The following is a 14,246-nucleotide window of genomic DNA, read 5'->3' on the forward strand; positions in this document are numbered from 1 at the left end:
AAAAAAAAAAAAAAAAAAAAAAACCTAGGACCATTTGGTTGTTTCTGCTATAAAAAAAAATATTTTTAATCACTGGAAGTACAAAATGTTACACCAGCATAGTAAATCCTTCATATCCCCTTTATTTCTTTAAAAAGTTAAAAATGGCATTAGCTTAAAAAAATAATATAAAGATAAATAATGAGGTAGTCAGCACTTCTGAAACCTTGTTTCAAAGGAACAAGGGTTTGAAAGAAAGAGCCTGCTTAAAGTGTTAAAGAGCATTATGGAGCATTAAGAGGTCAAATGCCCAGGAAAGGAGAAAGTAATTTAGTGGATACAAAGACTCTCCTTGACAATGAGGCCATTTGTACTTTAAAATATTATAGTGGTTTGAATTGGGAATTCTACCAGAGTTCATAAAGCAGAATGAAGGGGTTGGAAAAGAAAATGGTGAAACTACTTAAGTCAAGACCCTCATTAAGGAATCCATTAAAGAACCTAGGGTTACTTCAATAATCTTTTCAGACCATCTGTCTCCTTTACCCCTCCTCTAATACCCCATGAACAGCACTGCCAGACTGGTCTTCTTCCAACATCCTTTGGTCATGTTAGTCTTGTGGGCATAAACTATAGGAAGGTGGAAGCAGCAGGTTTTTTTTCAAGATGAATGGAAGATGGGAGAGAATGCAGATGGGGAGACTGGTCATTACAAGGTCCACGAAAAGAATTCTCAGCCTAGGGGCATCTGGGTGGCTGAGTGGGTTAAAGCCTCTGCCTTTGGCTCAGGTCATCATCACAGGGTCCTGGGATCGAGTCCCACATCAGGCTCTCTGCTCCACAGGGAGCCTGCTTCCTCCTCCTCTCTCTCTGCCTGCCTCTCTACCTATTTGTGATCTCTGTCTGTCAAATAAATAAATAAAATCTTAAAAAAAAAAAAAAAAAAAAGAATTCTCGGCCTAACAGTAAGACTTATGGCTAAATTGGGGTGATCCAAATATAAAGGAAGTTGTAATTGAGGAGAGGATCTGAGGATGACAGAAGAGAGACTGGGCTGAGAAAGAAAATGGACAAATACTAACAAAGATCGATGCCTCATGTATATTAGAAGCAGAGAAGGAAGGATTGTAATGATGATCCAGAGCCCTAAGTATTTCTAGCTTTCTGCTAGTCAGCTGCAGCTCAGTTTCAATAGCCCTAAAATACAAGAATGTGGGAACATGCCATTTCTTACATCGCTTGAGGCTTACAACTTGGATTAGCTGTTATTTAGGATTTTAAACCTCTGGGACCAGCCAAATGGTGATAGTATTAAAAACCGTGAAATAAAAATGAGACATTCAAAAAAAATTTGCAGAGAAAATAATTGATCCTAAAATGGATGTCTTGGCTTAAAACTGCTGACAGATTTGTGGAAATACTCAAGAACATTTAAAAACTATTTATTGATGTCCGCTGTGTTCCAGGCACTCAGCAGAATAAACATGCCTCTTGCATGTGAAATAACTTTGTATACAAATTTACGGCCTGAATTCGAGAAAGAGCAAAAGAGGGAAAGCAAGCCAGTGGAAGAAAAACCGCTTAAAAATGATGGGCACTTCAACATGTCAGTTCACCGTTTTATTAATACGTGCCAGGGAGAGGGAGAGAAAGAAGATATGAATATTCTGTACCCTGTTTACATCTCATTTTCCTCTTCTCAGATGTTAACGGTATTGTCCCACTGTACAAAACTTTATGTATTTGTCATACAGCCATATCCTCTAAACCCAAGCCAATTATTTCATCTCTCGCTTCACCAAGAGAGTTAGTGATCACTCCAAGGCAAGAGGAGCTATGGCTGTAGTGGTTTTATGGAGAGAGAGCATGTTGGTGTCTAACAGAGTTTCCGCCAAAGGGTCCATCAAGCGTAGTGTAGAGGACTCTCTGTGATTCCAGTAAAGACAAACATTTCTACTTTATGGCCACAGTTAAGAGACTCCAGGAGGTAATGAAGAGAAGATGGAGGAGACTGGAATGATTAGTACTGAGGAGGAGCTTTGTGCTTTGAGTTTTTTTTTCTATTTTGAGATAAGGCTTAGAAAATTGAGAAGATAAAAGTAGTGTTTTTCAAAGATTAGAATTAACAGGGAAAAAAAGCAACTTGGTTGGGGCATCTGTGAGACTCTTGTCTGATAGGAAGTTGAATAGCTGGGACCAGGATTGTAGATGAGTGTGGGACAAGGAATGATCTCCGCCAACAACTATCATCACCAGAGCTGAGGTGCTACACAAAAGGGATTGGCAGAGGAAAGAAGTCTAGACCAAAACTGAGTCCAAAGAGAATGTTAATAGAGCTCAGAGTACAGCGTAGAGTATAATCACAACTTTGATTTTTGCCCTTCTTTTTCTTTAATTCTTCAAGTAGATAGCTACCTATAATTTCCTGAGTGCCAGAAACTGTGCTACAAATCTATTCCTTAGTTTGAAGGAGTATAGACAGGCCCAGGGCAGCAGTGAGGCAGGATATATTTGGTCAACTTCAATAATGTCCCTGCCGACACAAGTCTATAATAATTACTACCAATAATAGATAACCTACTTTAATATAATATCTCAGTGCTCCCCCAAATGCTACAGAGGCTGTCATTATTCCATTTTCCATATAAGATAACTGAGATTCATAAAAGTTAAAACAATATTTACTGGTCTAGTAACAAGACTCCTGTCTTCTTTTTTTTTTTTTTAAGATTTTATTTATTTATTTGACAGACAACGATCACAAGTAGGCAGAGAGAGAGGAGAAAGCAGGCTCCCCACTGAGCAGAGAGCCTGATGTGGGGCTCCATCCCAGGACCCTGGGATCATGACCTGAGCTAAAGGCAGAGGCTTTAACCCACTGAGCCACCCAAGCACCCAGACTCCTATCTTCTTCTAGTGAGAAAGCTCTTGCCAGCTAACTCACTTCAGTATGAGGTCATTGACTTTCTCTTTCGCCCTCAGGCTTTGGTCTTGCTCTTTCCAGATACTCTTTCAAAGATAGGAATCTTAATTTTTAAGTCAAGATGATGGTTTATTTAATGGCTAATCTCTCTGGTGTCAAGGCCTGTTCACTTGAACCTCTACCTTTTATTTCTCCCTGCTCCATGCCAGAGTTAGCCCGAGGGCGGTAAAGATGACTAAGATTTGTCAGTTTTTTGAAACATATGTTCTAGTGGGGACATCCATGCAAACAAATAAACAGAAAGTAGTTTTACAGAGGTTATAACAGAAGACTTAGAACAATTGTTCTCAAAAGTTTATCTGCTTCACCCCTACAATGGCCGAATTACGGAAACAGCCAAAGTGTCCATTGATAGATGAATGGATAAAGAAGATGTAGTGTGTGTACACACACACACACACACATACACACACACACGAATATCATCTAGGCCTAAAGAATGGAATCTCGCTATTTGCAACAACATGGATGGAGCTAGAGAGTACAGTCAGCGAAATCAGCCAGTTAGAGAAAGACAAATACAATATGATCTCACTAATATTGGAATTCAAGAAACTAAAGGAATAAAGTGGGGGAAAGAGGGGTGGGAGACAAGCCAAAAACAACTTGAGTCCTAACCGTAGCGAACAAACTCATGGTTACCAGAGAGGAGTGGGGTGTGTGAAGGAGATGAAGAGTGCGTTTATCATAATAAGCACTGAGTAATGGATGGGACTAGATTACTGTGTTGTACACCCAAAGCTAATGTAACACTGTACCTTAACTATACTGGAATTAAAAATTAAAAAGCATTTCTGCTCCAGTTCACCTAAAAAGTATGCCCTCCTTTATTAGCAATAAATATTTGCCTTTGAATCCTCACAGCTGCTAAGAAGCCCATCCAGAGGCCAGGAGTCATGGTTTCCCCTTCTCCTCATCCACCCAGTCCCTCCCACTGAGAATCCCCGATGTTCAGCTTATAGAGAGGCACAGTTAATTGAGATGGGGAGGAGGTACCTTAAAATTACATTCAAATTTTATTTAAGAGAGATAAGTGTGAGTCTGTGCCGCTCGCAAGGAGGCCAGTAGCAGCAGAGGAAATTGTGGAGTGAAAACAGCAAGGGGAAAGAGTGTGCGGTATTTGGGGATCTACAAAGGCATTCAGGACGACTGGAACAAGAAAGTAGAGGGAGAACTCAGAGGAGAGGAGACTGGAGGGGCAGTCCTACCTTGCTGAAATGAAAAGGAATTTGTTCTCTATCTTGGAAGCAGTAAGGGATGTTGAATATGAAAAAGATATCTTTAGATTTGTATTCTGGAAAAGAACTGTTGGCAATTAAAAAAAATGAGCTGGCAAAAAAAAAAAAAAATCTAAGAGATTAGCTAAAATAGTAAGGCCTGAAATAGAGCACTATCAGTGTGGGGGTTCAGGAGGGAGATGCCAAAAGTACTATATTTTATCAATCCTACAACATACATTTTTATACATTGTAAAATATCAAGATGCACCTAATCGATGGTATCTTAAGAACATTGTTAATGATTACAATTACAAGAGTTTCATTGTCTGTACATTTATAAGCGTAGTTAAAAGTGTCCTGGGAAAGCGTTATGATTTTGTTCTTGCAGATGGTATGGGCTGGATAATTGCATTTTCTTAATGTTTTAGTCCAGAGAAAACTCAGGATGATTTGAGGAAGACTGGGAGAACTGTTTATCTCCTTTGAAGCGTTAGGTGAGATTGAGAACCTACCAAAATCAGTATCTGCAGCAGAGCGGCCCACTTCTTGGAATAAAAGAAACAATAAAGAAGTGCCATTTTATAAAATGCTACGTTGCCATTGCTCTTGATGACTTAAAAGACCATAATTTGGACACAGACCAAGACATTGACAATTCTGTGTTGAAGAGTAATTTTAAGCAGCTGGACTCTGACTGAGAAACTTAAGGAATAATACTTTATTTTGTTTATATTTTTATTTTCATGTATAGAGAAATGATAATATGACAAATCTGTGCCATAGATGAAGTCAGTTTAAGAGGGTCCTTTGAATAAATGCACAATTTAAATTCTACTTGCTAAGAAAACACAGTGTCAGAGATTAATTTGATTTTCCCTAACATATAATTATATAATGCTGCCTCTTATGACAGATGGTGTGTTAATTGTGATGAAATATAGTATCAAAAAATCTTTAGAAATTGGTGATTAATTGGATGTGGGGAGTGAAACATCCAATTACACAGTCACAAATACTCATTCAGTGTTGACAATAATAAAAATAAAAAGGTGAAAAAAGGAGAACAGAGAATATCCTGAATAATGGATTCTAATACGGAGCAAGTAAATACAGTTCATGATGATCATCAGGCTAATTGTTAAAATGTATGTAAAATATACGACTGTAATAAAAAAAAGTTACTGTATGTTTACCATTAAGTAACTAAATAAATATAAAGATTTGTTTTCTAAAAGTCTGAAAGAAGAGAGCTGTATTACAGGAGAGGGATTTAAAGTGATTCATTATTAATTTTTTACATTGCCTTAGTGTTCCATAATGCTAAAAAAGATTAATTACATAGCCCTGCTCAATAATTGTCTTGGAAACACAGAAATAAACAGAAGCACTGTGATCTGTTTTTTTTTTTTTTTTCTTTCTTAGGCTTATGGTCTTCAATTAATTTAATAACTCCTTTGCATATAAAGAGAGTCTACTAATTTTCTGATTTCTAATGGATATTAGATAGTCTATGAATATTGCCAATTAACCATGAGCTACACACTTATGGAAACAGCACACTTCTCACAGTTCTTTTCCAATCAATGTATAGTCAGTGTATTATCACCAATTTTGGATTAAGATAATTATTCATATATTAAAATAAACCTTACATCTTCTACCTTAGATATCAGATTGTTTAACAGTTACAGATTATATATCTTTTAGATAATTTGTGTTGTGTTCTATAACAAGATGGTTAACTGAATGAGTCAAGGTAAAATCTTCAATTTTATTAAACTCAGCAAACTTTTAATTATCCAAAGGACTAAGAAATAAAAGTATGAAAAATATGAACTATGTAATATAAGACATAATGAACTAGAATATATCACAATTTATTAAATTGTATCCATTTTGTCATTCTTTAAATTTTACCCTATTTATTTATTTACTTAAAGTGTGCTTCACTTAAAATAGGCATAGAGCCTAACATAGGACTTGAACTCACAGCCTGGAGATCAAGACCTGAGCTGAGATCAAGAGTCAGATGCTTAACTGACTTAGCCACCGAGGCACCCATTTTCTCAGTTTTATTTGATGATTGACTTTCCAAATATTTCTGTAGATTTGATGTTTTCATCTCATTTGTAATGCCTATGGTCTAAGGAGAACTCTTTTTCCCTAGGGAGAACTCTTAAACAGTTGAAGAGGAACTGCTTGGGGAGGATTGGAACTGTTTTATTCAGTGATACAGTGTTTCTGATATGAAGATAATAGTGTCTTGGAATACAGTGAAAGCATTTCAAATAATGGTAACAACTCTAGAGTAACTGGGATAGACATTTTATATCTTCCTAAGAAAGGAAAAAATGTATGTATGTCTGCCTATTACATGTCTGTTTATACATGCATATATGTGTACATACACATGCATATGTACATACATACACATATACATACATGTGTACACACATGTGTATACACATATGTACATACACATATACACTTACACACACATACTAGGCACACATACATACATTTTTCCTTTTTTAGGAAGAATGAATGAAACATGGGGTTTCAGGTAAGACTGTCTTTCAGTGCAAATCAAGCCCTGCCATACATTTCTAGGCCTGGGTAAGTTGCTTTTGTTTCATTAAAAGTAAAATAGGAAGGATTAATTATAATCCTCGGTTCATATTATTGTTCTAAATATGAAATGATCTAATCGTATAAGCAGTAGGGTATGATAAGCCCTAGAGTTTGGGTTCAAATCCAGACACTGCTATCTATGATTTAGACTAATTATAAGAATGATTCTAAACAATTCATTCATCCATTTCCTCCTTGAATAATTGTGCCTCTACTTTACTGATTTTTTTTTTTTTTGAGAATAAAATGAGGACTATATGTAAAGTTTGATTCTATTTGTTAGCATTACATCTGGCTCCTGGTAAGTACCAAATAAATATTGATTGTTAGCTAGTTTGCTGTGGGTGGTTAGCAACGGCTTTTAGTCAAATCAGTTATACCAAAAAGGACTGAAATCAGACTGCTTCTTCCCTAGAATCAGATCTCACCCCTGGAGTTTCTTGTCTGCTGTTGCCTATCTTGATGACTCTCCCTGAGCTCTTTATCCCTGAGCCTAGCTAGTTTCTTCTAGATTTCAACTGATCTCCTTGAACTTGACTTCTTGCCCAGAAGGTCAAAGACTTATTTATCAATACTTCTGGTCTTCACCATTTTTTAATTTAATCTCTCCCAGATGTCTCTTGGTTAGGAACACTTTCAATAAATATTAAAAAATGTTTTGCAGTTGTATGGACCTCTATAGTATTAACCAAGCACTTCTCCACTCTTGAGGTAAGGCCATTAGGGAAACATTTTCTAAAGCTCAGATCTGCAATGAAAGTTTTACTATTACTTGAGGAATAAGCAAATGAAAGTATATGTTTATACAAATGTCTTATAGTAATAATGAAAAGGTAAAAGTATAAGGAAACACAACATGATTTTGAATATTTTTAAGGCTGTGAAGATTAAGAGAATATTTTTATTGCATAGCAGTTTTACAAATTACAAAATATGGGTTTTGTGAAATTGACGACAGACTCAGGACAGAGATAAATTTTGGATACAGGTCTTCTAACTTGGGGTCATTATTCTATAATGCTCAGGTTTGGCCTGGGTCCTTGGCTTTCTCTGTTCTGATGAAACAAGCTAAGGAGTAAAGTGTAAGACCCAAGAAAATATGTGTGTGTAATGGATTCCTGAATTAGTGAGTGTGTAAGTTTGCTCAAAATTCTAGGTGCTCTTAGGAATTTGAATTAAGTTTGTGAGAGGGAAAACAAATCATTAAAGAAAGTGACCCATCTATATATTACATTTTGTAGTTTATAAATCACTTTGTCAACCATTACCACAACTGAATATTGTTTTTTTTTACATAGTTATTAAAGTCACATTATTTAGCAGTCAGAACATTCCAGAAAACTCGAAGGCAGCTAGTTAATATGATTGCCATGTAGTGGTGGAAAGACATTTATTAATTACACTTTATATCATTATTAATTTTCTTCACAAGAAACCACGTGGAATCAGAATATTGGAGCAAATGAAACTCAAAAGGTCCTTCTAGAAACCCACTAGCATAGTCCTTTTCCCATGAATGTGATGTTTGGGATGCAGCAGAATCAAGCATGAACTGGCAGGGAGAGGGAAAAACTATGGAAAGAGAATAGGAGGAAAGCAAGAAGTTACACTGTTGGAGTAGCTGGCTCACGTTCTTAAAATGGGTGTTGAAAAAAAGAGTTAGTTTCCCTTTCCCCCTACTTGATGTTGGTATTTCTTATAGTTCGTAAGGGCATACTGCTAATGATTGTTTTTTGTGATCTCAGTCTTGATATTTGACTGTTATCGTGACTACCTCTGCCACTGGCCCAGAGAGTGTCAGTTGGCTTTATTCTGGATAATGATGGAGGCTGTGTGAACTCTTGTAGAGTCTATTGTAGACAGGATCTCAAGTGTCATCTGTACCACACATATTTGCACCCGTGCTATCTCCCCTCCCGTTGTTTCTTCTGTTGCTCTTCTCTCATCTGTCTTGATCTCTGCCCCACTGTTTTTTTCTTTTTTTTTTTAAAGATTTTATTTATTTATTTGACAGAGAGAGAAAGAGCGAGAGAGAGAGATCACAAGGAGGCAGAGAGGCAGGCAGAGAGAGAGGGGGAAGCAGGCTCCCTGCTGAGCAGAGAGCCTGATGTGGGGCTCGATTCCCAGGACCCTGGGACCACAACCTGAGCCGAAGGCAGAGGCTTAACCCACTGAGCCACACAGGCACCGCTCTCTGCCCCACTGTTACCCTTTTCCTGTGTTCTATGAGCTAACCTAAAGATAACTTCTTGTTGAAATTCATGAACTGAAGTATAATTTGTTGACCATTAACATCCTTCTTACACATGTGCAGTGGTTTTCCTATTTCACATGTATTACTGGATTTGATCTTCACTTTGAGTCATGCATGTCATAATACTACTATTTATTATCATTCTATCCTTATTAATACTTCTATTATTTCACATGAGTTGTATGATAATTTAGTGAGTTATTCAAGATCATCAAGCTAGTGATTGATGCAACTAGAAGTATTAGAGTTAAGACCATGGCTACTAAGAAAAATCCAATAAGGCAAAACTGCTCCTTAATTAAGCTAAGCAGCAGGAGCAAAGGGGCCATCTCTGTGTCACAGAAAAACTGGACTGTGAGATGCTGTTGTGGCCTGTACAGTAGCAGAGCTGTCTACCTAATACCCCAGCCTTTCAATTGTGTGTTCCTAGTGAAAAAGGTTGACACTAAGCCAGAGTTAAGCAGGAGTTTTGTAGGTCAGATAAGCATAGGAGAAGCTGTTCATCAGTGACTTGAGCACCTTTTTGGTGATATGAAATGACTAGCTCAAATCCAGCGAAAATCAAATGCAATGTATTGAACTCATTTTAATAAAGATAAATATATTTTAAGATTATTTTAAATTGCAGAAACAGCGATGCTTAGTAGAAAAACAGTTGGCTATTACTGAATTTATAAAGTAGTGAGACTCCTCCCTTTTTTTTTTTTTTCCCACCCAGTATCAGTCCACAAAGGTAATTCTGGTTATCAATTTAATAAATATCATTCTAGATATTTTCTGTACATATGTAAACACACACACACACGGTATTCTATTAAATTTACTAATAGGCAAACTTGGTTTTATGTTTTTGTTTTTGTTTTTTTTTTTCATTTAACATACTGAGAATATTTGGCATTTATACACATATATATTTAACTCATTTACTTTGATTATTATGTTCCTTCCATTGGATAATATAATTCATTCAATAAATATTTAGGTTACCCAACTTTTATTGCTATTACAAAAATAAATGTCACAGTGAGTATCCTTGTACAATAAATCAATCTCTTACTGGCATTTTTCCATGGGATAAATTCAAGAAGTGAAAATTCTGCTATAAGGGTTACCACATATATTTTACATGCAGCTATGACTCTTTGGGATACCATCTTGGGGTTTAATCTGTGAAAATGCAACACATCAAAAAAGAATGATACTTTTACAAATACAGGTAACTATTTTACTATTGAGGACCAAATTTACACCTTACACTGACCATAGTTTGGTTCTGTCTCTTCCTGGAGATACAAAGTTTCATATAAGAAACCATTTTTTAAAATGTTCTCTGTGATATTGACAGAAAAACTGTGTATCAAACCAAGTCAGGGATATTTTAAAGTTTTAATGTATAGAACTATCCAAGAATACAAGTGAGCACTTTGGTAGCTACAGTCTTTCTCCTTCTCCCTGGGTGAAGTCTTAGAGGCTGGATAGTTCTTATTTTGTGAACCAGTTGAAAAGCATGGTATACATTTCATCTTTTTCACAGCCTTTTTACCATGAATGGGGTTTTTTTTGTATGTTTTTTCCCCCCCCTTAAAGGAAGTCTGTTTCCCATTGGAATCATTCCTGTTTTTCCTTTCAGGGCTGGCCGAGGACTTTATGGCATTGACAGTATGCCAGATCTCCGCAGGAAAAAAACTCTGCCTATTGTGCGAGATGTGGTAAGTCACTCCTGTTTCATTGTCTGATTGCATGTGTCCCCATTTTCTTCATTAGCTGTCGTTTTGGCCTTCTCATTAAGTGCCTTGACTGTATTTCATAGAATAAAATATATAAGATGCTGGATTCTACCAAGGATTGCATTTATCATTTCTTTAAAATCTTTTAGATGAATGAGATAACTCCAACCTTTTGACAGCTTTTTTTTTTTTTTTTTTTTAAGCTTCCCACCGCCCCCACCTCCGCCCCCATTGTGGGACTTGAACTTATGACCCCAAAATCAAGAGTTGCATGCTCTACCTACAGAGCCAGACAGACGCGCCTTGACAGCTTTTTATATTGGTTGAAATTACAAACTGAGCTAAAATGACACTATAATTGAGCAGAAAGTCACACAGCATGCCAAGTGAGCTGCTGCAGCTGGGCTCTGATACATACAATGTTGCAAATGACCACAAGCTTAAGGCACACTTTCAGTCTTGATTGACTTCCTCACCTTAACCCAGTGAATTTTTCTACTTTAAAAAACAGCAGATAATATTAACCAATTCTTTATTTTCTTAAAATCTAATCACATTAATAAGTGATTCCACTGTCTAAGGAAATCTATGGCTCCCAAGTTATTTAAAACTTTATAAAGCCAGAACATAACTTTCAATAACTCAAACTCTCCTATAACAAAATACACACGGACCGCATGAAGATGCAAAGAATTTATAATGGTGTGCATTAGATTCTAAAAACAAATCCCCTACCAGCATGTTTTATATTATCTCAATTGTCTTCACGTTTTTTTCTGGAAGCATATTCTTAGTAGTTTATGACACAAAAATTTGTTTTATCCAAGAGAAATAGAAATTTCCTTTTTGCAACATTGTACACAATATCTTATATCAGCAATTTTTAATTTTGCTATGAAAACCATCATGTGAAAACCACCACTTTGGCTTTAAATTAGGAAAGGTAAAATCTTGATTGGAAAGATATTATACTGAAAAGCATGACTTGTCTGTACAGCTCATATTTCTGTCACTATAGTGCGAACATTATTTTAAAGTGTTAAGTTTATTTTAACATCATTATACTCTTCTCACATTTCTTATTTCTAATTTTTTATGCTTTGTTTGCTCTGAAACTTGGAACCTTCAGGCTATGGTAAGTGATTTTTAATTTAATATTTTTCATATTTAATATACACTGCACTTATTCTTGGGATAAAAGAGGGCAAGATGGGGAAGTAAAAAAGAGACATAGGAATAAGAAATTTAGTTTCTCCAAGTATTTAACCTCTAGTTCAATTCTGAAAGATACACCAAATTATATATACGACAGGTGTCAAAAAAGACTAAAATAGAATACAGACATAATTTTAAGGATAATAGTTGTCAGAGTTGGAAGATCGTCTTGGGTAAGTCCTTGGAGAGGTAATCCCTATATAGGTTTATACAGTCAGGGTGGAGATGAGTGGACAGTGACTCCCTCACTCAGCACTGTGCTGAAGTTTTATCTAAGTTTATGGCTTTGTCCTCCACGGAGATAGATTTAAGACCGGGTACAGAATACCACTATGACTTCCCTTTGCTCCTAGTGGAATAACATACTGAACATTCCCATGTAAAACTTCTGATTCCAAAGTTCTTAACAGCACTGATGAGTGCATTATATCACACCCGTTTCAAGTAGGAGCAACATAATGGTTCTATTTTATGGTGGGGGAACTAAAGGGATTTTTAATTAAAATCACTGTATTTAGCAGCATTGCATTAAGAAAACCAATCTGGGTATAATGCTTTTCAGTTGATAAAGTGAACACTTAGAAAAAATATCCTGGTTAGAGATGAAAGAATATTCTGGGGAATTGTGAACAATTCAAGAATCATCTAACCTCAGTTGTGCTTCACAGCCATCACACAGAGCCTGTGGCTCTGTACCCGTGACCATGTTTTATGAAGGAATGTGATCATGATCACCTGGGGAAAAACAAAGTTATAGAAGCCTCTTGTTAGCCTGGAAACTTGGAGCTGATCATCCTGCCTTTCTGGGCCTCAATTTTGTCATCTGCAAAGTGTAGAGGTTGGGTTCAACAATAGAAAGGGACTTTTTCAGCTTTGATGTTCCACGATTCCACATTCTGGATGAACTTGCCGACTATTCAAAGTGGCAGGTCCCTGTTGGCTAAAACATGAGCAATGATCGTCTGTATTCTTACTTTTTCACATGCTGCTGAGCCATGTGTTCATGGCAGCCACATCGTGTGCCAATAACTCCTAATTCTGTTTATTTTAGACTCTGGCTGCCCGGAAATCTGGACTCTCCCTGGCTATGGTGATTAGGACATCACTAAACAATGAGGAACTGGTAGGTGCAGAGTCAACTACTATGTATTGATCATAGTCCAGTGGAGAGTGATTCTGATCAAGCCATTCAGTTGTGATGTTGATCCCAAAATTCCAGAAATAACTGGGAACATGGGGAAAGTCTGACCCTAAACAAATTTCCTCAGGAACTCAGCTTCACTATTGTACAGATGATCCTCTGCTGATCTAATATCCATGTGCCTATCCATCTTTACAAATGCTAGTCCATCCTCACACATTTTATCTGCAATTCTCCCCCTGAGAAAAGTCCTACTATGTGTTCGTAAGGTTCAAATTTTGCCTCCTTTCTGGGGCTGACCCCAGATGTCTTCCTCCTCTTCTGACTGAATTTTAAGTTTCCTCCTCTGGGCTCTTCTAGCCTTTAATCATGACCTCTATAGTGTAGTATGAATGAAGGTTGCTCGGGGCGAATCCCATCTGTACAGTTAAAACTAGCATTGTTCTACCTCGCAAATTTTCTAATTTCTCTGAGTCTGATTTCTCTCATCTGTCTAGTGAGGTAATAAAACAAATTATGAAGGGAGGGGAAATGTGTTTGACACTCGGCATAGCTTAGAGTATAGTAGAAAAGAATAAATGCAAGGTGCTGGTTTTATTATTTTTGTAAACAATTAATTTTGTTATTTTGCATAAACCTTTCCTTTAGAGGCTGATATTCTTAAGTGTAACACCATATCTTGTTTGTTTTTCTTCGTAAATACTTTGATCCCTCTGCTTAGTCTGGTGTGAGGTAGATACTTTGAAAGAACCAACATGATTAGAAAATACAAGTAGGCTGCAGATATCTAGGTCAGGGATTCTTAAATTTGGCTCATTACAATCACCTGTGAGAGCTCTAAACCATGCAGATGCCTGGGTCTCACTCCTAGTGATTCTGATTTAATTGGCTTCAGATATAGTCTGGGTACAAGGGTTAAAAAAAAGAAAAGAAAACAAATAATCAGGCCATTCTAATATGCAGTGGATATTGTGCCCTGGTAACTCCTTCCTGCCCAGCCACTCTACTGAGCTACTATTAGAGACAAGTTATGTGTCCTCCCTTAGGAGAACTCATATATACTCTACCTCTCCCAATTTTAGTGGCTTTATCTTTC

The 14,246-nt window shown here is 36.7% G+C and overlaps 1 protein-coding gene across 2 annotated transcripts in view; it reads left to right on the top strand.

Moving 5' to 3' along the window:
- Window positions 1–14,246, top strand: part of LOC111153260 (unc-13 homolog C) — a 574,799-nt gene that overhangs the window by 187,555 nt on the left and 372,998 nt on the right. Inside the window, exons 4-6 of one of the 2 annotated variants that reach the window (XM_022512170.1) lie at window positions 10,698–10,776; window positions 11,924–11,929; window positions 13,061–13,132. In XM_022512170.1, coding sequence (XP_022367878.1) covers window positions 10,698–10,776; window positions 11,924–11,929; window positions 13,061–13,132 — 157 coding nt within the window. The remainder of the gene's footprint in view (window positions 1–10,697; window positions 10,777–11,923; window positions 11,930–13,060; window positions 13,133–14,246) is intronic. The other variant, XM_022512169.1, reaches the window with a different exon arrangement.

Source organism: Enhydra lutris, unplaced genomic scaffold, assembly GCF_002288905.1.
Source record: "Enhydra lutris kenyoni isolate GAN:26980312 unplaced genomic scaffold, ASM228890v2 scaffoldscaffold31, whole genome shotgun sequence".
Lineage (NCBI taxonomy): Eukaryota > Metazoa > Chordata > Mammalia > Carnivora > Mustelidae > Enhydra > Enhydra lutris.